This window comes from Zingiber officinale, chromosome 2A (genome assembly GCF_018446385.1).
Source record: "Zingiber officinale cultivar Zhangliang chromosome 2A, Zo_v1.1, whole genome shotgun sequence".
Classification (NCBI taxonomy): Eukaryota; Viridiplantae; Streptophyta; class Magnoliopsida; order Zingiberales; family Zingiberaceae; genus Zingiber; species Zingiber officinale.
The window spans coordinates 172,384,779-172,407,422 of NC_055988.1; the positions used below are offsets into that span (position 1 = coordinate 172,384,779).

Below are 22,644 nucleotides of genomic sequence, written 5' to 3' on the forward strand. Positions count from 1 at the left end.
ACTCTAGATGACTTTTCCCAATCTAGGCGCCTGAAGTCCACTAATTTGGTCGTCATCCTCATTCGTTTCAACAACGGATCTTTTGACATGGCCACCCAGTCTAAGCGCCTGGAACAATCTAAGCGCCAAGTTGACCATGCTTTGACCTTCGTTCGCCTGGGTGATTGTTCGGTCATCCAGAGTTGAGCTCATTCAAAACCAACTTCGATGTTCTCCTTAAGCAGCCTTTCCCCGGTTTCTTATCGCTCGGATGGGTTGCACACATCATTCTCGTCCACCGGTGTACTCTTCCACAGCTCTTATCATCCCTTAGATGTTATGTACACTTAGACACAAAGTATCAAAACTACACAAGAGCTAACTTAACCTTGCTGATCATATCAAAAATTATAACGGAGTACATACAAATAGTAGTGTTATCAAACATGCTAATCCATGACAGGGTGAGCTAACCACTAAAAATTTGTCATATCAGGGGGCAAACAGTCTACAATCCTGACAGATTGGAAAATCCACAACCTAAGATGGGTTGAAGGCTACGGGTTAGGCGATCAATCCACGAGCTTGCCAAAAGATTTGAAAAATATATAGAAAAGTTGAAAATTATTATGAATTAGGTGGGTTAAGCCATTTTAAATTTTAAATTTTAGAAGATTTTTTTCTTAACTGGCGAGCTAACCCAAGCCACCTCGAGTTAATCTGCGTGAGTCACCAGCCTAGGCGGGTCAATCCACTTGAACCGGCCTTAAAATAGATTGATAAAATTTCAACTCAATTCATTTAAATTATTTAACATGGTAAATCATTGGGTGTATCCAACACAAATTGATGACTCTAATAAATAAATCACTATCTGTATTCACGGACATAACCGAGTTAATACTTGAATAATAAATTGTCACATGAAAATTGAATACTAGTGGAATAGTCTCTTAGAAAATAACTTTATTTCATTATAAGACCACCGGAGATTTCCTTCAAATATAATTAAAAAATATAAAAACTTATACATCATCATAAAATAATTACTTTACTATTCTTCTGTTTATATTTACATAATTTTTTTTTTAATTTGAGGTCGGATATTCTACATTGTTATTACTTATTAATTTAAATAGATCTTCATTTCATGGTTCTATCCAACTCTTTTTTTATTCCATATCCGATATTCTATGAGGACTCTAATGTTAATAAATAAAAATTGATATGCTTAATGAAAAATTTTTAGTAAAAAATTTAAGGATAGACATATAAAATGATGGAGCTCATAAAAAGTGAAATGGACCATGAATTTATGTATCTATTCTTGAAATTTTTTCTTTGAGTATATCTTAATAAATATTAATATCTCACTCCTATTGTTATTTTTGGGCTCAGTGTGGGCAGCTGCCCACGTTAGATCTGGTCCTGGGCCTGAGCCTGGATAAACTCCGTTTATATATATCCATGCGTATATATTTTTTTTCAAACACACGGGTAGATAAGCAGGGTACAGATATATTTATTTATTGACTTAATTGTGTAAATTACCCTGCGTTTGAAAACAGAGAAATCATATAAATAAACATATTTAAAAAAACAAATACACTAATATTGAAGTGTATTTTGGGCCTAATCCAATCGTTCTTGGCTCACCTTTAACAACTCAATTAGAAATTTAATTTTTCTCGTGATTTATTATAATAATAATAATAAATAAAATTTTATTTTTTTTTGAAGTGGTACAATTATATAATTTAGTTTTGCTTATATAATTTATAAAGTTAATGATCCGGTAGTAAGAACAGGGGACCCCACCTTGTGGAGTCAACGCCACGTAGAAGTCACAGTGGCAGGTGTCCATCCGAAGAGGGCATGGTCCGACCGGACGGCAGGGCCGAGTCCGACCGGACGGTAGGGTCGAGTCCGACCGGGCGGCAGGGCCGAGTCCGACCGGGCGGCAGGCCGGCCGTCCGGTGGAATCGAACGTCCCGATCGGACGATAGTCGGCTGATGGTTAAAAGACACCCTGTCGAAATCAGGGTTCCGGCGCTGTGGAAAAGGTCGTGGGGCCGAGCGGACCTCACGCTCGGCCAAAGCCATAAGCCGGATGTTGAGGTTGTTGTCCGCCCGGACGCCAGATCTGGAGCAATGGGGAAAAGGACAGGGGACGTCTTTTTCTGACAGCAGGTATGTTTCACGTGTAGGCCATGCTCCAAATCCCGTGACAGGGGATTTCGCTGTCCCATCGAGGACATGCCGAGACTGTAGCAGAATGAGTTAGGGAAGCTCACTGACAAGTCCTTACTGTGGTATGGGTCCATGGACACGTGTACACCTCGGCAGGTGTACACTCACTTCTCCGCTGCCCTATATAAAGGCCCTCATTCTTCGCCGGAGGTATGCATTCTACGTATTTGGAAGCCGTTATTTATTCCTTGAGCTTCGCCTGACTTGAGCGTCGGAGGGTCGCCGCCGGGAACCCCTTCCCGGCCCGACTTCTGTGCAGGTTCGCCGGAGCTTCGTGCCGCCATCTGAAGATCCACACCAACAGCCAGGAAGTGCCACGTGCCTAGCGTCCATTGAATCAGCGTTCGGACAGGATCAGTTAATATAGTCTTGCTTATATTTTTCCTCTTAAAAATAATGTCATTGCTTATTATAATAGATTATAACTACTACAAAATAAAATAAAATAAATTTAATTTAATTTAATTAAAATTACTATATATGTTTTTATTAACTTGATCAAATTACTCAAACTTGTTTAAAATTATTTTAATTTAATTAAGATTGAATTTAGTATTTCAATAATAGTTGCTCATGAATAGCTATTGATAATATCCGCTATAACAATTTTAAAATGATTGATAATTTAAATAATTTAATAAAAATATTTTAATATAGTAAAATTTTATATATAATAAATTTAATTAAATTCATACTGATTTAGTTTAATACATTATAGTCACGTGCCTTGCTTCATCCCACCTACACACTGAGCAATAAAAAAAATTAATCTGACTAGATAACGTCGAGCTTAGGATAACTGACTCGGTCCTATGAAAGTTTTCTACTAGCTACCAGGATAAATAGGGAAATAGTTACGGTGGACGACCCAGAAGTCCAGCATCGCTTAGTTGCAAGTCTCATTTAGAGAAGAAATCTTTGTAAATACGCAAATAAAATGATTAACCAAGCTGAGTAACGTCGAGCTTGGGTGACCAGCCCGGCTCACAAAAGTTTCTCACCAACCACCAGAGTAAATCGGGAAGCACTTGCGGCGGACAATCCAGAAGCTCAACATCCTTTAGTTGCATGTCACATTTGGAGGAAAAATCCTTGTAACTACATAAATAAAATGATTAACCAGGTTGGGTAACGTCAACCTTGGGGTGACCTGCCTGGCCCACAGAAGTTTTCCATCGACCACCTAGATAAATCGAGAAGCACTTGCATCGAGCATCCCTTAATTGCAAGTCCTATTTGGAGAAAAAATCTTTACAAATATGTTGTAATTGAGAATCAAACCATGGGTGCTTGGGACGCAACTGAGCGCCCTTACCACTGCACTGAGCAACAAAAATAAGGATTGAGAAAAATACGCCTGAGAAAGAGAGGGGGGATGCTACAGGGCTGAATTTTAGGTATAGGTCTATACCGTTTTTAAAAGATTAAGTGCTTGGATGGATACATGAGCATGAACAGAATAAGAAATGAGAGTATTAGAGAGAAAGTCGGAGTTGTATTTATTGAGGGAAAACTCTGAGAGACACATTTAAGATGATACGAGCATGTACTTAAACAACAATAAGGGGGTGTTTGGTTGATGGGTTTGGGAATGAGGGAATGGAATGATAGTAAAATATAGTGTTTGGATTGTGGGTTTGGGAATAACAATTTGGAAATGATTTCTAAATTTATGGGAATCAACAAAACCCATATAACTAGATGAGTTTCATTTCCATTCCCATTCACATTCCACCTTACTATCAAACTCATACCTATAGTCATTCTCATCATTTAACCAAACGCCCCCTAAATATTTAAGTTAAACGATATGAAAATATCAAACGAGAAGGAAGATAAAAAAAATATGGTTAACAATAATAAAATAAGATAAAATTTATTTAAGTATAGATCATAATATAATAGGAGATAGAGCTCAATAACGTAAAATGAGGTAGTGTGATAAAACTTGGTTGCATCTCAAAGCATATGCATATTTTCCAAAGCGTCATAGGAAAAGACAAGTTAAAAAGTGTCTCTGATATATTTCCTTAAGCGGCCATGTAAATCTATGATGTGACATGTTAGAAGCTTTTAAAGTATGTCTGTTGGACATGATCTGTTGTTGGTGGCACAAACTTCCAAATGAGTATGATGAGAGATGTAGGCAGGTCCCACTGTAGGCCAATTGGAGCCGCTCGACAAGTACATCCCCGGCCTATCCTTCACTTGGTTTTCTTATTGTCGGAGGACTACCTTTTGTCCAACCGAACATGTCTTCCGATCAACCAAGATGATGGGCCAAGAAATTTACCATTTGTCTCTTAACCCCAGTTGCAAGTTTTTGGAGGATGACTATTCGGACTAGCATTAGAGGCCCGTTCGACCCACTTCGTCTTATCTATGATCCTAAGTCTTTAGTTGTTTTGACTTTGACATCCATGTCAATTACTTTTTATTACTTTGACCCGTCTTTAATGAGACCCCTTTTCATCATTATATCAACGTCTAAAAAGACTCATTTAATTCATAATAAATGATAATAATTAGTTTCATCATACTCTGATATTTCTTTTATCTATTTACTTTTTGTATTTCGTGAATGATAATAAATTGAGGATGAAAATATTATTGTTCTATTATTGTTTTATTTCATTCTTCTTATTTTCTTTATTTGAAAGATGGTTCCCAAGAAAATTTAAAAAATTTAATAGTTTTATTAAAAAATTATTATGAATATAAAATTTTAATTAATAATTTCGCATTTTAAAATTGAAAATTTTTATATAATTTTTATTAAAAATTAGCATTTTAATTTATTTTTTTAAAAATTAAATCCATCGTTGCAAGATTTTTTTTTTTTAAAACAATATAGGCCTAATTTTTTTTCGCCTAGCCTTCAACCGGCCCTGAGCTGCTACACCGAATCCAACGACCGCCTTCGCTTCCCGTTCCTTTTCTGCTGTATCTGACCCTCTCCGTGCGTCCCTTAACTTCTTCGCCGTATAGTTGGCGCTCCAAGCGAAAGGCGAGGGATCGTCTCTTCTTCGCGTGGATGCGGGATTTAAGTTAGAGGCTGTGGTGGAAGCTAAACAAGGTGCGATTTGTGCTTGGATTTTTGCTTCAAGGTGCTCCCTTTTTGATGATCTCCGCTGTGCTCCTTCCCCGGTGGATCTCCCTTGCTTTTTTTATTGTTGGTTTCTGCGCTTTGGCTTATTGGTGTTTGTTGAGTCGTGTTTTTGTTGGTTTGTTGCGATCTTAGAATGGATCGACGGCTGGGAGTTTAGATAATCGGTTTGTTCAGCCCTAAGGGAGGCCAAGTTCCTGCTTGCTAATAGGAAAGAAAAATACCCTTTTGTTATATGTATGCCATCTAGATTTTTATCGGATTCGAATTGCTGTTAAAAGTTTCCTGGACAGTATGGATCTTTTCCTTTTCCTTGTCATTGATTCTCGTTATTGCCCCTAAAACTGATATTTTTTTCGAGCCCGAGTATTTTGCTCACTTTCCGACTGCTTTATGCGATTGAAGTGGAGGAACACAGTTTGCTTCAGGATCTGTTTATTTTCTTATAATTTTTGTTGTATTTCCATGAATTCTCGTTCATTTCCGATGGAAATCTTCAACACTTGATTAAGAAACTTCGGGGAATACTTTAAAATGCAAATTTTGGGGTCTAAATTAAAAAAATCCCTAAAATATAAAATACCAATTTTATATATTTTTTCATATATACATATGTTTCTTTGTTTCACGCAATTTCCATTGTTTCATGCAGATTCCATTGTACAATAACATTTTGTAATTCGTCCTCTAGTTTTTTCTTCTCTGCTTTGATCTGGGAACCTAGATCCATTCAATTGATGATTGACAAGAAGAAGAGCAATCGAAGCTTCAATTAGATTGGTGCAAGCCCTCTTTGATCTATTTCCACTGGTTCATCCGCTTGGTAAGAAAAATCTAATATGATTCCACTTTTATTATGTTAGAAACTTACGCATATTTGGATTTTTTTTAAAGAAATTTTCTGCATCTTCCTGTCACTCTGCAAATCATATATTTGCATTCTTTGACGAACCTTGTCACTCTATTTTGGATCTGGTTTGTGTTATTTAGTGAAGTTTGTAGTTTGTGGAGGTTTCTATATATGATCGTATGTTCTATCTGTTAGTTCTGATGTTAGAATTCAATAATTTAGGGAAAGGTCGAGGAAAGATAGAAAGAGGGAGGATCAAAAGATGAATTTTTTTTTTAATGTTTTCTGTCTTACCAATCGTATTTCTTTGAAACTGGGAAGAAAATGCAGGTGAAGTGATCCACAAATTTAATTACTAAGCTTGTACCTTCTCGTACTCCACTTCTCTAGAATGTCTAGTTTACAGGAGGCTTTCCTTTGGTCTCTCTGGCAAGCTTCCACTGTGATAGAGATAATATAGTTGCACCCTCTCTCCCGTTTCACACAAAAATGCTCTCCTTCTCTTCTATACCTTCTGATGTTATCCTTTCAGCTCTTATTTTCAATATCTTTGATTCATGCATGTTTCTATTCCAAACCTGATTGCGCAACTTCTCTAGTAGTTGATAGCACTTCTAGAAAGGCAAGTGTCCATGTCACACTGGAAGCGGATTCAGGAACTCTCTTATTCTATGACCATTGACAAAGAAAGTTTACAAACCTTGGGGAAGAAATCAAGTTTGAGGTCACAGATTTGAAAAGAAAAGAATTGAAATTAACCTTCCATCAGTCACAAAGTTCACAGTTGGTGAATTCATATATATGCAAAGCTATAATTAATTCAATCAAAGGAGTTAAACATTAGTTTCAAGAAAGCACTAAGAGAGAAAACATTAGAAATTCTCAAATCCAGTGGGGGACTGTGCAGTGGTTTTCTATTTGTGTCGCATTATGGAAACAACCAACTTTTTGTTTCTGTTTTATATTTGATCTGTGGAAGGACCAACTTTGCAGCATGAGCATTTCAGACATCAACATTTATGTTTATGCCATCGTTATGGCAGATCATCTCTAAACCAAACCATACGCTCTCCAAATCAAACCAGGCATGAATTGTCTTAGAGGGAGATGACAGAATGTTTGAAGAAAAGGAAGGAGCTGGCTGATCTCATATTATCAAGCCAGATGTGTTTTTGAGTTGAGACCAAAATCTGATAATACAGTTCTTAAATTCCTTGGCCTAAAAAATTCTTTTCATTTGTCATTCTTCCTAGTATATCTGATTAATTGGGATGCATTTTTACGTGCAATGCAGTCTTTGACTCTAGCAACATTCGAGTTTTTGCTCGTCTCTCTGGTTAGGGATTGTTTGCAAGCTTTGATTAGCGAGCTTGGATGACAACCAACCAGTGAGTTTTCTTTGTCATATGCATCCAGCGAGTGTCATGTCTTTCAAGAATAGAGATAAAGGAGAGGAATGACTTTCCAGCCTTCCAGGTGATGTGTCCAGGACTACACTTAGGTGGCAAGCAAGATGAATGATCATACAATGGATAAGATGATCTTTTGCGTATTTTTCAGTTTCTATATTTTCTTTCCAAGCAAACAGCATAAGCAACATGCACTTTACACTCTATCATCCTCTATCTTCCCTAATAGACAATAAGGAAGCAGATTTATATTTTCTTATTTATTTTCTGTCTATTCTGGTGTGGCTATCTTCCTATTTAGATCCTTTACGGCTCATTGGGCCACTGAATTGGTTATTGCCTTCCTTCAAGCCGTCTAGTCAGACAAAAGATTTAACAAAGGTTCTTAGTTTTGTCGTAAGTTATCTAACATATTACATATTCTTTCTTTTTCACCAACCTTCAGAACTAATTTGGGATAGTTGCACTCTTACTTCTCTGGTTGAAGTTTTACACATCATACATGAAATTATGGGCATATCGTTTACATAGTCACATTCTCTGAGTAATAGCAATATATATTTGGATCCTCTTTTGCTTGTTACATTATTGTGGAAATGTAATGGATGCCTATGTTGGAAATGAATCACTGAGGATAAATTTGCTTTTGTTCTATCTATATACACTGCCAATTAAATTCGTATTCTCAATTCCCTAATAGGGATCATATCTCTTGTGCATATAAATAATGAAAAGGTGTGGAAACTTAGTCAGTTAGCATTTTAACATCTAAAATATGGTCTTTGTGTTTTTGTAGGACTTTAAATCCTTCTTACTTTGATTTAATCAATGTCCTCATCATATTGCTTGAATGAAAATAACAGTTGGTTGATTATTATACTGAACTATTGATGCTGCTGATCTTTCTAATGCATCTTCTACATTCATAAGATATCTATTTTCTTTTTGTAAGTTTGAAAGTTCATTCGAATCATCTCCTGAAGCTATTTATATGATCTATTTTCAGTTAATATGAAAGGACCAGGCAGCTATGTTCCTCCTCCATATATCCCTCTCGATCAGGAGGATACCGACACCGAAAATACTCCTGCAAATGGTGTTCCCTATCGCCAATCTACAATGCAGGATCCAACACAATGGTCATCTGGAATCTGTGCTTGCTTTGACGATATGCAGAGCTGTATGCAACTTTCTGACCTCTGATCCTTGTTTACGAAGAATATAAAATTCAAGGTGCATTTTTTTCATGTAATAGAAAAAGGATAATATTCATATCACACCACAAAATTTCTCATAAACATGGAGATTCTAGGCTAAGCTCAAATCAGTTTCCATTTCGTTATCTATGATGACAATTTTCATATGCAGTTTACATTCATTGAAGATTTGTGTGTTCACTTTGAACATTCCACTCATAGCGAGTAGCATATTCATCTTCAAGGCATAGCATGCCTTTTGCGAACTCTTGTTTTTGCCTGAAATCTAAGCCATATCTTCGTGATCATACATTTCTCGAGTGTTCCTAGAAATGTTCTGGCTAGATTCTTTTCGACTCAGATGAAAAGTTTATGAGGAAGTTCATTGACAAGTTTTCTCTTATTTCAGGTTGTGTTGGCACTGTCTGCCCTTGCTTCCTTTTCGGAAAGAATGCAGAGTTCCTTGGGTCTGGCACACTGGCAGGGTCATGCATGACCCACTTCATCTTGTGGGGCCTTGTCAACAGCCTCTGTTGTCTCTTCACCGGAGGCCTACTTGCCGGAGTCCCCGGATCGATGGTCGCTTGCTACGCTTGTGGATATCGTAAGACACTCCGCGCGAAATACAATCTGCAGGTAGGTGGTTAGAAATTTATATAGCCAGACTCTATTCAGTGGGACGATCAAGATGAAGAAGACTCAATGGCTGATGTAATTTATAGGAAGCACCCTGCGGCGACTTGCCCACGCATTTGTTCTGCCATCTGTGTGCCCTTTGCCAAGAGTACCGAGAGATTCGCGAGAGGTCGAATGGCTCCTGCCCTACTCTGGCGCTCTCGCCTGTTGCTGCTCCTCCAACTCAGACTATGGAGAACGATGGGAGGTGATGCCTTAGTCAGAGTGTGAAATACAAGCAAATATCATACTTCACGGTTCTTGAATTGGTTTATCAGTGTTCTTTCATTGTTCATGCTTTTCAGTATGATAACATCAATTGTAGCAGTGTGGTTGTTTCTGTGCTTTGATTGCCATTTTGGTTGTTACACTTTCTTCTCCACTTGATCTCTTCTTTCTCCTGTTTTCTGCTTGAATGCGTCGGCCATTGTTCTTCCTCGCCGACGTCAAACTCCGGCCTTACTCCGCGTTCTTCAGGTGCCGCCTTCTTGATTTAGAAGCTGCCAGTGCCGGTGTGGGTTCTCCGGTCTGTAAGATCCATTTCCTCGCTGCCTCCTCCTTTCTAGTCAGCCATGGAATAGTCGCGGTGCAGGATGTCTTCCGCCGAAGGCTCCGAGGATGGACTTGGCTGCGGATGCCGGGGAGGATTCCTCCCCTTTGGCTCGCGCCTTTGCCGCGATGCAGACCCGCTTCACTTCTGCTTTCGCTGTTGCGTTCGACGTGGAGGGGCGAGATCGCCGGCGGCCTTCCTCGCAGCGGTCGCCGCTTCTTGACGTGGGTTTTTTGGACAAGAGTACACGGGCTGGGTTACGTGGCAATGAAGAGCGAAGGACGCGGGCCAGAGTTTATGTTTCGAATATGCACGTGCTGCACACGTGAATCTTTCTTAGTGAAATTATCGGAAAGACTCCATTGTTATCAAATTTCGCGGCCGTTAGATGGCCATGGTGGGCTGAATGATCGGCCCGACGGGAAAGCGCGGCTCCGATAGATCTACTCGTCGCCGGTCGCCGGTGTTCACTCCATTCTCTACCAAAGGCTTCGGCGTCACAAAGCCCTCCTTCTTCCTTCGAGGTCCTCTCTCTCTCTCGCCGTTGTGATTTTCATAGGGATTTCTTGATTTTACGTTTGGCTTTCCTTCCGTGCATCATTCACCGTTCGGTTCGTCTTTCCTTTTTCGATGTGTGATTTTTTTTTTTTTTTTGATTCTTGGCTACTGGTCTTCTGGATCTGGATGTGTTGTGTGGTGCCAGTATCTAGAAATTTATGGATGATAAGTGATCTTGACTGAAACTGCAGATAGGTGAACCATCGGTGAGCTAACTTCTAGGTTGACGGGAAGAAGACCTCAGCCCTACAATGCCTGCAAGGTTACGAAGGAGGGAGGAAAAGGAACGATATCACATTGCAATATCTTAGTCATATCCAACAGTCACATCGCTCATATTCTGTATTAATATAATTGTCTTGTTCCATGTGCTCTGACACTACGTGCTCTATTTATGAGGGTATTAGCCCACGAAGCATGAGCAGAGCTTAGCAGGGTCTAGGGAGCAAAGCCCTGGGAGTTGGGCGATCTCAGATGATTGAATGGAGCATTGAGTCGGGGGATATGATTCCTTCATCTTCAAGGAGTTGGGGGGAGTTAAGTCCTTGGAGTCAGGATAATTCGATCGGCTGAATGTATTTGGACTGATTGAGCGGGGCACTGTGTTGGGGGAGCTGTGGTTCTGGAGTCGGGAGAATCCAGCCGACTTATTGTATCTGGATTGACTGAGTGGGACACTGAGTCAGGGAGAGCTGAGCTCCTGGAGTCGGGTAGGTATTAAAAAATCCTATAGGATAATCTGATCGGATTAACCCATCTAGACTTTGACATCCACCTCAGTAAGACGATTGACCTTCCAAACCTACAGGGAGGCTTAGATATTTCCTGTATCAGTAAAATTTCCCATTAGTTTATCAGTTTAATATTTGTAATGTCTTCCCGTTAAGCACTCCTGCGCTTACATGGATCATTGGTTCAAGTTCGTTGCCAGAGTTTTAGGTTTTGAAGACCTGCGATTTCTCTTTGAGCGGTTCTGTTTCATCATTATGCACGATGAATATTTTATGGATTGTTAATAAGAAAGAGTTGTTAGACGATCAGCAGTCTCGTGATGATTGTGCTGGTGGTGATTGTTATGTAGTTCTTGTGTCATGTAAGCACTTGTTTGTCGGTTACATTATTCCTCAACTAAAAATATTGCTGTAATTTTTGGTACAATTTTAGTTGGATTTACTACTTTTACTAGCAGAAGGATACAATAACTCTTTTGGAACACGTTCTGGCATCTTTGTGAATCTGGGAATTTTGTGTTTTGTTGCCTTTTTCTGTATGACTTTTTCATGAAACAGCTCAGCTTTTGCATATATCTAAGTTTTGTGACAAATGGGTATTCAGTGGTGATCATTTTGCATAATGCATCATCAGAATGGACAATATGGTAGACATCAAGTTAAAACAGAGATGAATTATGAGGTGTTATAGACAATAGATTATGATTGTTGTTCCAGAATACCGTGGATGGTCAAGCCACCAGTCAACGTACAATCCGACGTGCGTGCTCTCCGGAGACGTCGGTATAAAGGATGAGGAAGACCTGAAATACACATTAACAGAGGGTTAGACTGGCGCAGGAGAGATCCTGGTAAGCCACTCCGACCCTCAAGTTAGGGTTGCTTGAGCTATGAAGAGTAGAGCAGAAAGAAGAAGTAAGTTGAAATTTGATGGAGTTGAAAAAGAGAGTGTGTGGGAGAGTTACCAAAGATCTCAAGTAAAGATCTCAAGGCATTTACCATTCTCTAGGGTTTATATAGCTGTCAGAAGAGCATCTCCACGCTAATGAGGAAGACTAGATCTGATGACTGCCTCTTTCGTCCACTAAGTGCCATGTGTTTGAAGGACGGAATATAGAAGACTAGATCTGATAACCACATACTCGCTTTCTCTATTCACCCACGTGTTCTGAAATATTCGTCGTCATTGTCTAGATCTTTTGGGAAAAACAGCCTTGTAACTTAGGGTTTAGTGTGGGTTCGATATGAGGACGAATGAGGAATGACGTTGATGTGGAGTGATCTTGAAGATAGACGAAGTTGGCTGTTGGATGTCGACGATTGAGACCGAGACATAGGTGATGTCAGGATCTGAGACTAATGCGTGAAAGGTGTCGGCAATTGAGGGGAGACATGGACGATATCGAAGACTGAGATCGAGAGAGGGAGGATGCTAGTATTTGAGATTGAGGCATGGATGAGGTCAGGATTTGAGGTCGAATCATAGATGATGTCGGAGAAGATATCTGAATCTGATGTTGAGGCAATGGAGATGCCGACAGCTAAGGCCGAGACATGGAGGATACTGGGGGAAATGTATGGATCTGAGGCTAAGTTTGGGGAGATGTCGATAACTAAGGTTGAGACATGAAGGATACCGGGGGAGATGTCTGGATCTGAGGCTAAGTTTGGGGAGATGTTGGCAACTAAGGGCAAGACATGGAGGATGCTAAGGGAGATGGCTGAATCTGAGGTTAAGTCCGGGGAGATGTCGACAACTAAGACCGAGACATGGAGGATGCTGAGGGAGATGTCGACAACTGAGGCCGAGACATGATATCTGACTTGTCCGATCAGACCCGAGTTTCATTTGGATTGGGTCTAATTCCTTTTGGGTCATGGCTCACTTTGACTTTGACAGATTGCTCAACATGACTTTTGACCATACGGACCATGTGGAGGCTATAGGATTCCGCCACATCAACTGTGATCTACAAGATCAATGGGATTGAATAATGTTCAAACGACACGAGTGTCTGATAACTTGACAATAGTGATGTTTCCTTCTTTTAATAAGCATACTGAAAGATTTGGAGCTGCAGCTAGTAGTTTCTTTCTCTAGGGAGACACTTGAATCGATCGGTCCAAAATGAGTTAATTTTTCATTTTATATGTTTTGTTTAACCATGATTACCCATTTCAACCGTTCTTACCATGATTTACTGAGATAGAAGATTCACATTATCATTGAAGCTTCAATTTCTTTCTGTTTCATACTGTTCCTTGAAACATATGTGGAAGGAAAACCTCAAGAACAGGTGACAAATAATTTATTTTTGTTTAGTCAAGGACAAAGAAGGTATGAAAATGATAAGTGAAGATCAGTTGCTGATTAGATTCTGGGTCTTTCATTTGAAGCTATAAATGATAATTATGTTTCTAGATTGAATGTTGAGTCATTCATTTGTAGCATGTCTATCTTCTTATTGCCATTTTTGTAATAGTCATTTTCTTCATTCTTTTGTTTTCCCATACATCTCTTTATAAATTTCATGTTATGTGATGATTATGGTTTCTGCTATCCAGATGTCTGGCGATGATGTGATTCTGGAAAACTCTTCAACATCTTCAAGTGTTTCATTCTGGAAGGGCACTCTACTATGTTTTGCACATCAAGCATCAGTATACGGCGTAGCTGCTGGCTATTGTATATCTGCATCTCTGTTGTCCATAATCAATAAATGGGCAGTCATGAAATTTCCATATCCAGGTGCTTTGACAGCTTTACAATACTTTACTAGTGCATTTGGTGTTATGCTCTGCGGTTGGTTAAAGCTCATGGAACATGATCGTTTGGACCTCGTTACCATGTGGAAGTTCTTACCTGCTGCAATCATCTTCTACCTGTCACTTTTTACCAATAGCGAGCTGCTCCTCCATGCCAATGTGGATACATTTATTGTGTTTCGGTCGGTGGTTCCCATGTTCGTAGCTGTTGGAGAGTCTGCATTTCTTAAGCAGCCTTGGCCTTCTTCCAAGACATGGTTTTCTCTTGCAACCATCTTTGCAGGCAGTGTTGTCTACGTGCTCACCGACTATCAGTTCACAGTGACTGCTTATGCTTGGGCCATGGCTTATCTCGTGAGCATGTCCATAGATTTTGTGTACATAAAGCATGTCGTTATGACCATAGGGCTCAACACATGGGGTCTGGTGCTGTACAACAACTTGGAGGCATTGATGCTTTTCCCCTTGGAGTTGCTTATAATGGGGGAGCTAAAAAAGATTACGCATGATATATCAGATGAATACAAGTGGCACTCTTTCAGTGTGATTTTGCCGGTGGCATTGTCGTGTTTGTTTGGCTTGGCGATATCCTTCTTTGGGTTTTCCTGCAGAAGAGCAATCTCAGCGACGGGTTTCACGGTGCTCGGTATCGTGAACAAGCTTCTCACCGTCGTGATAAATTTGGTCATATGGGATAAGCATTCAACCTTGATCGGTACAATCGGCCTACTAATCTGCATGTTTGGAGGCGTTCTATACCAACGCTCAACCACCAGGCCCCAGAAACCAGAAGCTGAGACCGAGACTGAAAACAAAGATGAGGAGCAGCAGGAATTGTTGGAGATGAAGGCAACTGAAGAGACTGACAAAGTTGAACATGCAACAACAGCAAGCTCAAAATTGTCTATTTTTGTTACGCAGAGGATAGGAATCACGAACGATCTGTTGCACGCGCCGGGAGGGACAAAGAGAGATTTTCCTCCAGAAAATTTGCAGGAAACTCAGGTCGAATATTAGAATCTGAACAATATCCAAGATGAGCTATTGCTCTTGTATATCTTCCCCTTTATTAGCTGTCTATACTTCAGTAAATGAACGACAGACATGGAGAAAGACCTCACTCCAATTACTTGAGTTTGGCTAATGTTCAGTTAAATTCGAGATAATGATGTTTAGATAATCTTCCTTCTTTTTCTTTGTTTTTTTGTCTTTTAACTACGTACACAACTGGACTCCTCTTTTCTTTTCTTTTCGTCTTTTAACCTCTGAAAAATGCCAATCACTTAAGCAGCCCCGGTCCTTCGACACAGGGGGCCAGGGCGAAAAAACTAATTCGCATCCCATCCTTCACTTAATTTCTTCTTGGTAGTAACGATCACAGATTCTTCCTCTCCGGCAATGGCAGACAAGAACGGGAAACAAACTAAGACGGAGAGCAGGTCGTGGCATCAAACGGTAACCCTCTTACTCGTATCACTAAGGTTGGCAGCTCTTGTGGCCACCTCCACGGCTGCAGGGCTCATGGCATTCAACGAGGAGACAAAAACAATCACAGTGGTCGTGGTAGGGACCAACCCCATTCTCCAGTCCTTCACTGCGGCATTTCAGCAAACACCTGCCTTTGTGTAAGCTTCCTTCTCTAGCGTCGATATTTGAGATCCATTACGATTTAGCATTTTGACATTTGGCTTCGTCATAGATACTTCGTGCTTGCCAATGCCATAGCGAGCCTGTATAACCTACTGGCGATGCTGCTCCGGCCGTGCTTAAAGAACATAGGACGTCAAGTTTTAGTGCACCTTTTGCAGCTCCGATCGGGCCCTCTCAAATTATGGGCCCAGGGCCGTCGCCCAGTGCCACCCTCCTCCAGGACCGGCCCTGCACTTAAGCTATTCAACCATATCCATCAACCCACTTGGTTTTTATTTATTTTATTGTTATATATATATTTTTTTATTTTTATCATAGTTAGCATATTCCAAATGAAGATAATTATTTCTCTTTATAATTTAAAATATCATATAGTTTAATTATCACTTTTTATTTGAATTTTCAAATGTATTTGGACAAATATAAACCTCTCAAATTAAGAAAACATGTGTCCTTTTTTTTTAAAAAAAAAAACTTAATGGGCATTGATCCGGCAGTAAGAATGGGGGACCCCATTTAGCAGTCAACGCCGCGAGGAGGGCCAAAGGCCTCGGCCGAGCGGATAAGGAGGGCGACGACCAGCTGAGGCTTCCGAGCGGAAGCAATATACCTCGCCGGAGGCAGGGTTCCGACGCTCATGATGAACAGTAGGAAAGGCAGAGCAGAGGGCCTGCTCGGCCGAAGGAATAAAACATCAACGCTGCGAACAGTCCAGAGCACATGACCCGGAAGCTCCCGCGCGGATCAGAACATCCGATCGGCCGGACGCGAGGAAACGGCCGACCGGTCGGACGATTGATGGGGAGTAAGAAAAGGCAAGGATAGGAACATCTTCTGACAGCAGATGATATGTAGGATCCTAGGACATGAGCTCACTGTCCCATCAAGGACATGGGCTCACTGTCCCATCAAAGACATGCTCACTGTCCCATCAAAGACGTGCTCGTACTGTAGCAATAAGGAGTCAGGCAAGCTCCTCTGACAAGCTCATACTGGGTATGGGTTGAGGACACGTGTGTGTGCCTCGGTATATGTACATCAGCCTCCTCAGAAGTCTATATAAGGCCTCCACTTCTTCAACCGGAGGTACGCGAGTCTTCATCCGGCAACCACTTTCATCTATTCCTTCGCCTGACTTGAGCGTCGGAGGGCCGTCGCCGGGACACCCCTCCCGGCTCGGTTTTGTTGCAGGTTCGCCGGAGCATTCGTGGATTCAGCAGGGAGCGCCACGTCCCCAGCGTTCGTTGACCCCTGGTTCGGACAGGATCAATTTGGCGTCGTCTGTGGGAATCGCACCTGCATCCGAACAGAGACAATGGACGAGGCTGGAAGAATACACAATGTGGCACTCTCACAAGAAGAGTTGGACGCTCTGGTCGAGATGAGGGCCGCCAAACTTGTGGAGCAAAAACAGAAAGAGGCAGCCGAGCGGCCGGAGCAACAAGCAACATCTGCGTCAGGTGGCCGAGCGGAAGCACCTCAAGCCACCGTTGCGTTCCATCGGGCCTTATTCCGCACCCCTGAAGCCGTACTAGCTCGGAAAGATAGAGGATCTTCTTCCGACGAAATGCCCAGGCGAGACGCCAGAAATGGGAAAGCTCCCCGAGCAGATTCATCTCCCGAGCGGATCAATCGCCAATTCTCGGAGGCTATTCTACGAGACCCTTTGCCCAAGCATTACGTGCCTCCGACGATCGGAGAGTACAATGGAACAACAGACCCGGATGATCATCTGGGTAAGTTCGATAACACAGCTACGCTCCATCAGTATACAGATGGAGTAAAGTGCCGAGTCTTTCTTACCACTTTATCGGGATCGGCTCAACGGTGGTTTCGGAGGATGCCGGACGGATCTATCACTAGTTTCAAGGACTTCCGAACGGCCTTCCTCCACCACTTCGCCAGCAGTCGGCGTTATCAGAAGACAAGTGTCAGCTTGTTCGCAATCAAGCAAGAGCCGAGAGAATCGCTTCGAGGTTACATCCAGCGATTCAACCAAGTGGCGATGGATATTCCCACAGCCACATCGGAGACAATGATGAATGCCTTCACGCAAGGCCTTGTGGATGGAGACTTCTTCCGATCGCTCATCCGAAAGCCGCCCCAAGATTATGATCATATGCTGCACCGGGCCAATGAATATATCAACATGGAGGAAGCGCAGGCAGCCAGGAAGAAAGAAACACCAACCGAACGGGCTCCTCCTGCCGAGCGGAGACCCTTGGCCGCTCATCAACCGCCAAGAGGACCAAGGGCCGAAGCAATCCGCTCCCCTCGTATGAGGTCCCAAGTACAAGAGGTAGTTGCCGCTCGGCCCAAGCCAAAGAAGAGATGGACCCCTATGTTCTGCTCCTTCCACCAAACGGATACGCACAACATGAGGGATTGTCGAAGTCTTCCCTTCGTGGCTAATCCCGTTCCCAGGAATGCCGAACGACGGTCTCCTCCCATCGACAGGAGACAAAGGACCCATGAAGCCGACCGGAACCGCACCGAGAGGCAATATCGGCATACGCCCGATCGGCACCGGTCTCCAAGACAGGAGAATCGACGGGCATCCAGAGAACGGTCCCGACCGTCCGCTCGGGAAGAGGAGAATAGAAGCAATATTGCCAGAGGCGAGATCAACGTTATTGCTGGTGGGCCGACCGGAGGAGACTCCAACCGAGCCAGAAAGACAGGCGTCCGGCAGCTCCAAATCCACGCAGTCGGTTGCAGCCAAGAGCGGGCAAGTGGACCGGAAATCACTTTCGGGCCCGGGGACTTAGAAGGAGTCGAAGTGCCCCACGACGACGCCCTGCTCATTAAAGCGGTAATAGCAAATTATACTATTCACCGCATATTTGTTGACACAGGGAGTTCGGTCAACATCATATTCAAGAAGGCGTTTGACCAACTGCAAATTGATCGAGCCGAGCTGCTTCCCATGACAACCCCGCTCTACGGGTTTACGGTAATGAAGTTCTATCGGACAGATCCGCTGGCTACCTCACTGGGAGAGGAGCCGCTCAGAGGACCAGGACAATAAATTTTGTGGTGGTCGATTCTCCTCGCCTTCGCCATGGCCTCCCCGAGCAGTCATCTCAACCTTCCACTAGAAGATGAAGTTCCCGTCAAGATAAGGTGGGAGAGGTACGGAAGATAGTAGCTCGGCGGTGTTACATAGAGATGGTCCGAGCGGAATCCAACTCGGAAGGCGCCTCGAATCGAGGTAAATGCTATCACCGAAAAGCCACCCGCTTTAATTTATGAGGAAAAGAGGAGGTGCAGATTCATCCGACCCGATCGGAGGCCACGACTTTTGTTGCCTCCGATCCGGGAAGCAGAAGGAGGAGCTGATCCAATGCCTCCGACGAAATCATGATGTATTCGCTCGGTCGACATGAATTGCTCGAATCTCGCCGAGCATAGACAAGATGAGTTGCATGTCCGACCGGACGCCCGGCCGATAAAGCAGAAATTTAGTGCCGAGCAGAACTCCATCATCCGAGCGGAGGTCGAGCAGCTCGGAGGCCGGCCATATACGAGAAGTACAGTTCCGAGTTGGTTGGCTAACGTAGTATTAGTCTCCAAGCCGGCCAACAGGAGAGTCTGTATTGATTTTCGGGACTTAAACAAAGCATGCCCCAAAGATTTTTATCCCCTACCCCGGATAGATTAGCTGGTGGACTCTACGGCTGGCTGCGAATTAATTTGTATGCTCGACGCCTACCAAGGGTATCATCAAGTGCCGCTCGCCCGGGAAGATCAAGAAAAAGTAAGCTTCGTAACGGTCGACGGCACATATTGCTATAATGTGATGTCGTTCGGATTGAAGAATGCCGGGGGCACTTATCAACGCTTGATGAACAAAGTATTCAGAGAGCAGATCGGGCGGAATCTGAAAGTTTATGTGGACGACATCCTTATCAAGCCCGCCCGAGCGGCCGACCTCTTCAAGGACATGGAAGAAACCTTCCGAACGCTGCGCAAATATGGAGTCAAGCTAAATCCTCAAAAGTGCCTGTTCGGAGCAAAAGGAGGGCGTTTCTTGGGATACATAGTGACCGAGCGGGGAATTGAAGCCAATCCCAACAAGGTGAAAGCTCTGCAAGACATGCCGCCTCCAAGGAATACAAGGGAAGTGCAGCGATTGACCGGTCGGAAAACTGCTTTATCCAGATTCATCTCCAAAACCGCCGACCGGAGCCTACCATTCTTCAAAATTTTGCGCAAGGCCACTAAATTTCATTGGGACGAGGAATGCGACCGAGCATTTGAAGAATTGAAGACATATCTTAATTCTTTGCCTATACTAGCCAAGCCGATCGGGGGTGAGTCACTTTATATTTATCTGTCGTCAACTGAGCATGCTGTACGCTCAGCACTTGTGAGGGCGAGCGGCGAAGAGCAACCGGTGTATTTTCTAAGCCACATTTTAAAAGATGCTGAATCTCGTTACACCGGGATCGAGAAGTTGGCCTTTGCTTTGGTTCTAGCCGCTCGACGCCTTCGACCATATTTCTTGGCTCACACCATCATCGTCCGGACAAACAGTCCACTAGGAAGAGTGTTGTTGAATCCAGAAGCGTCCGGACGGCTCATCAAGTGGACGACAGAATTAAGTGAATTTGACATCCAATACCAGCCCCGCTCGGCGATCAAAGCGCAATCCTTGGCTGATTTTGTGACTGAAGTGCAGAGGCCAGAGCCGGAAGCTATGTGGAGGATATATGTGGATGGGTCTTCTACTCGGCTCGGGAGTGGGATTGGAATACTGCTACTCTCACCCCAAGAAGAAAAGATGCACTTATCTGTCCGGCTGGACTACAAAGCCACCAACAATGAAGCAGAGTATGAGGCCCTCATAGCCGGACTGCAGGCAGCACGACATGTAGGAGCCGGTCGGGTGACACTCTATTAGGATTCACAGTTGGCCACTCAGCAACTTTCTGGCACCTTTGAAATCAACAGCGTTCGGCTTAAGCTCTACGCTGAAGCCTTTGAAAAACTCAAAGCTACTTTCCGAGAGGTCCTTATTCGAAAGATTCCCCGAACGGAGAACCAGGTAGCCGATGACTTGGCCAAACTAGCAAGTTCTATAGTGCCGGTCACCATTCAGCAACCAATTGAAAAAGTATTACTGGTAGCGCACGTCGACCGGATGGAAAGCCTCACGTTTCCAAGCGACTGGAGGACACCCATCATAGAGTTCCTCCGCTCGGGAGCCACACCGGCCGATCGGGATGAAGCCCAGCTGCTCAGGAGGAGGGCCGGTCGGTTCACACTCATCGGTGATCAGCTCTACAAGAAGGCTTTCTCACGTCCGCTGTTGAAATACATTAGCTCGGAAGACTCGGCTTACATTCTCCAAGAAGTACATCAAGGATCGTGTGGAGGGCATCCGGGCGGACGATCATTAGCTAAGAAGATCCTGCTAGCTGGATACTTTTGGCCGACCTTACAAATAGACGCCGCTCGGACAGTATCTACATGCCTTTCGTGCCAGAAGTATCACAACTTCTCTCACCGACCGGCAGAGGAGATGAAGGCATCAACCGTCTCATGTCCGTTCGATCAATGGGGAATGGATATCGTGGGTCCATTTCCGATGGCGACCGGGCAGAGGAAATTTTTGCTGGTGGCGGTCGATTATTTCTCCAAGTGGGTGGAAGCCGAGCCACTAGCCAGGATCACCGAACATATGGTCAAAAAATTCATATGGCAACACATCATTTGTAGGTTCGGTATCCCTCGCCGATTGGTTTCCGATAATGGGCGGCAATTCACAGGGAAGGTGCTAGAAGATTGGTGCAAAAGTTATGGCATTGAGCAACACTTCACGTCCGTGGCTTACCCCCAAAGCAACGGTCAAGCCGAAGTAGCTAACCGGGAAATTCTCCATATTCTGCGCGCTCGGCTCGACCATGTGGGAGGAAGTTGGTCGGATGAAGTGCCGGGCGTTTTATGGGCCATCCGGACGACTCCTAAGGAAGCAACGGGCGTCACACCTTTTCATCTGGTGTACGGCGGCGAAGCAGTCATCCCGGTTGAAGTTGGCATCGAGTCCGTCCGGGTCCAATTATACGATGAAGGCAACGCCGATCGGAGGAACATGGAGCTGGATTTGATTGACGAGGAACGAGCCAAGGCATCCGTTCGGCTGATGGCATACCGTCAACGAATGAAGCAAAACTACAACCGCCGCTTCATTCCCCGATCATTCCAGGTCGGCGACCTTGTCTGGAAGAAAATCAAACCGGTCGGCGACGTCGGCAAGCTTGAAGCGCCGTGGGCAGGCCCGTTCAAAATCATCGAAAAGCTCCGCTCGGGCGCATATTATTTGGAGGATGAGGACGGCCGACAGCTAGATAGACCGTGGAGTGCGAACCACCTCCAGCCTTACCGGGCGGGGTGAAAGGTGTGCCAATGTAAATCATCCTGTGTACTTTTTTCGACTGAATACTTGAAATGCAGAAATGAAAAATCAAGAGAACAAATATAAGGCATCGTCAACAAGGAACGAAGGCCCCGCGTCGTTTGGCCGGAGGTAAATGGGTCGAGCCAAGTGCTCGAAGATCGAAGACCCAGTACCTTCTGGATGGGGGTAAATTATCCGAGTCAAAATGCTCGATGAAGCAGACCCTGAGCTGTTCGGCCAGGAGTACGTTCTCCAAGATAGGTGAAAAGGGCATATCGATTATCCGAACCAAGCGCCCGAATAGTAGAGGCCTCCCAGCCGATTGGATTCGCAAGCAAATGACCCGTGCCGTTCGGCCGGGCACAAAGATTGTCCAAGCGCGAGATAAGTTATGAAGGCCAAGGTCGCTCGACCTGGTAAGGAGTTAGCCTTGGAGACCGACGAGCCCCGTCGTTAAACATCGAGAGCCGCGCCGACCGGCTATAAACATCCGCGCCGACGAGCTCCGTTGTTAAATATCGAGA

At 43.5% G+C, this 22,644-nt stretch overlaps 2 protein-coding genes across 4 annotated transcripts; both read left to right on the forward strand.

Annotated features, from left to right (window-relative positions):
- The first annotated feature begins 5,105 nt into the window (after positions 1–5,105).
- LOC122043298 (cell number regulator 5-like) lies at positions 5,106–9,847 on the forward strand. Of its 2 annotated transcripts, none has more exons than XM_042603864.1 (5): positions 5,106–5,305; positions 5,988–6,158; positions 8,601–8,774; positions 9,200–9,426; positions 9,513–9,847. In XM_042603864.1, the coding sequence occupies exons 3-5, from the start codon at positions 8,606–8,608 to the stop codon at positions 9,675–9,677; spliced, it is 561 nt and encodes a 186-aa protein (XP_042459798.1). In that variant the 5' UTR covers positions 5,106–5,305; positions 5,988–6,158; positions 8,601–8,605; the 3' UTR covers positions 9,678–9,847. The 2 variants fall into 2 exon arrangements, with proteins under 2 accessions (XP_042459798.1, XP_042459799.1); XM_042603865.1 differs by having other exon boundaries at positions 6,027–6,158.
- Positions 9,848–10,200: 353 nt separating this feature from the next.
- LOC122043297 (GDP-mannose transporter GONST3-like) lies at positions 10,201–15,250 on the forward strand. Of its 2 annotated transcripts, XM_042603863.1 has the most exons (3): positions 10,201–10,539; positions 10,765–10,835; positions 13,870–15,250. In XM_042603863.1, exon 3 carries the CDS (start codon positions 13,870–13,872, stop codon positions 15,085–15,087), a length of 1,218 nt encoding a protein of 405 aa, XP_042459797.1. In that variant the 5' UTR covers positions 10,201–10,539; positions 10,765–10,835; the 3' UTR covers positions 15,088–15,250. The 2 variants fall into 2 exon arrangements, with proteins under 2 accessions (XP_042459797.1, XP_042459796.1); XM_042603862.1 differs by lacking the exon at positions 10,765–10,835 and having other exon boundaries at positions 10,202–10,539.
- Positions 15,251–22,644: the final 7,394 nt, after the last annotated feature.